Below are 2,483 nucleotides of genomic sequence, written 5' to 3' on the forward strand. Positions count from 1 at the left end.
ATAAACAGTAAAAAATAAGTGATTTTTTCAATAGGACAACTTAAATGAAAGACACAATGTGATTCTGACATTATTTTATTAGTTTCATAATCATGAATTTTAAATATCAATAACATTGTACATGTATAAATTTTTAACACGGTAAAGAAACAATATAATTATGACATTTTAATAATTTCATTAAATATAAGAACATTAATTTTTAATAATCAATTTTACAATCAAATATTCAATAGCATTTTACATGTATACAATTTTAACACTGTACACACTTATACTGCTCTTATCATAAATAAATGTATTAACACTAAATGTATATGCTGTATTAGTATTATTTAACTTTTTAATAGTGTTTGGATGTTTTATTGTAAACCTGTATTAAGAGACTCACTGTCTTATGTGACCTTCTTAAGAAAGTCCCCTGTAGGGTCACATAAGACAGTTTTGACTGTATGTGAAACATGCTACAAACATCACAGACGTGCACGTCCATTACGAAATCATGTCCTCATTGACAAAGAATCCATGCCAAAGACCCGGGCAATTGCATCTTCAACATCGGACGATACGGCAGATCTTTGCGAGAAACACCTAGATAAACCATTAGAATTTTATTGTAGAGATCACAATTTGGTGGCTTGTTATGTTTGTGTAACCCTGGAACACAAACAGTGTAACGTCGACTATATTCCTGATGTTTCTGGAAACATGTCTGTAGAGATGACTGATATATTAGAACAAATGGAATCGTTGATTAAAAGATGTAAATCGAATGTAGAATATGTTAGCAAAGCTGCGCAAAATCTAGACCTGAGTCATGCCAAAGTTGTTGAAGATATGAAAGCCTTCAGGAAAGAAATAAATGAATGTCTGGACAGAATTGAAACTCAGATATTAAAAGAAGCTGACACAGCTGTAAGAAATGCAAAATGTAAACAGGAAACCGTATTAAATGCTTGCTTAGAGATAACTGAAGAACTTGAGTGTTCACATTCGTTGTTAATTGCATTAAGAGAAGAAAACAAGCAAAACAAGCTTTTCATTGAGATGAAAAACGCCAAAAAACGTCTGTCGATATTGACAGATAAGGAAGTGCAAGTATCAGATGCAAATACAACAATTAAATGTATCCAATTTACAAGGAACGAGAGCCTCTTAGATCGACTGAAGAACGAGAATGAATTTGGAACATTGTTGAAAGGTGAACAGCCGTCTCCAGATAAAACATTATTTTTAGAATATGATGATACACTTAACCTTAAGTATAAATCTGATAAGAAACAATGTCACATCTCGGGTATAGCTGTGATTGCTCCTATGAAAATTATTGTTGCCGACAATGCCAACAACAGTATCAAAATGATTGACATTGAGAAAAAATCAGGTATAACAGAGGTAATTTTGTCTTCACGACCAGCTGATGTTGTAACTATTCCAGAAAATAAACTAGCTGTGACTTTAAGAGATGAAAAGTGTATCCAATTATTGTCTCATACTGAAGTAGAACTTTCATTAGATCAACGTATAGATGTAAGAGAATATTGCAATGGTGTAGCTTATTGCCAGAATAAGTTTGTTGTCATTTGCTACTTATCAAAGAAAATAATTATTGTTAATCATGAAGGCGATATTCTCAATGTCTTTGATTTTCCTAGTTTGTTTTATGGACCAGTCAGAGTTTCGGTCAGAAATGATGAAAAGTTCTTATATGTTTCAGATACGGATTTAAAAAACAATAGCAAGGTGGTGAAAATTGATTGGGAAGGAAATGTTAAAAGTATTTATGAAGACTCGGAATGTAAAGTTCCTTGTGGTCTTCATTTGTTAGAAGATGACACGGTACTAGTGTGTTACAGAGACAGTAACACTGTCCTGAGATTGTCGAGCAGCTTACAAAGATGTAAGATTATTGGACTAGATACAGCAAATATTTATTTCCCAACAGCTGTATCATATTGTGACAGGGAACAAGAACTGTACGTTTGTTGTTCATCAGTGAAAGAAGACTGGCGGGCTGATATTGTGAAAGTATTCCATGTGTATTGGATCTAGGCGTCACAATCGTTTAATATTTGTTTACAGAATTTTGTATGAACGTTTCATGAACGGATAAAATATGGCAGTAAGACGTTTAAAAATCGAATAATTTTCAATGTTGTCATTCTTCATATATAAAGGAAATATACATTGTAACAGTTTTGAAATTTAAGAATCTTATAACGTTGATATGAACATTTTGCACAATTATCAGATACATGTTTCAGCCACAGTAAGAATGTTTTAAAAATTGATAGTGAAGGGAATCGTATGAACGTTTTTGAAGAAACAGGATCTTTATGGTTATGGTACTATATGGTCTATAACCATTAAATATGGGATGATACCTGTGTGTTTCAAAGGTAGCGATACTTCTTAAAACCGTCTAGCAGCTTAAACAGAAATGGTATTATTAGACTAGAGAAAACGAATTTTTATCATCCATA

General features: G+C 32.2%; 1 protein-coding gene across 1 annotated transcript; it reads left to right on the forward strand.

Moving 5' to 3' along the window:
• The first annotated feature begins 357 nt into the window (after positions 1-357).
• On the forward strand, positions 358-2,052 carry LOC132726571 (uncharacterized). Its single transcript, XM_060711911.1, has one exon. It carries the CDS (start codon positions 358-360, stop codon positions 2,050-2,052), a length of 1,695 nt encoding a protein of 564 aa, XP_060567894.1.
• Positions 2,053-2,483: the final 431 nt, after the last annotated feature.

Source organism: Ruditapes philippinarum, unplaced genomic scaffold (assembly GCF_026571515.1).
Source record: "Ruditapes philippinarum isolate M1 unplaced genomic scaffold, ASM2657151v2 ctg20052_1_1_1_1, whole genome shotgun sequence".
In the NCBI taxonomy this organism is placed as follows: domain Eukaryota; kingdom Metazoa; phylum Mollusca; class Bivalvia; order Venerida; family Veneridae; genus Ruditapes; species Ruditapes philippinarum.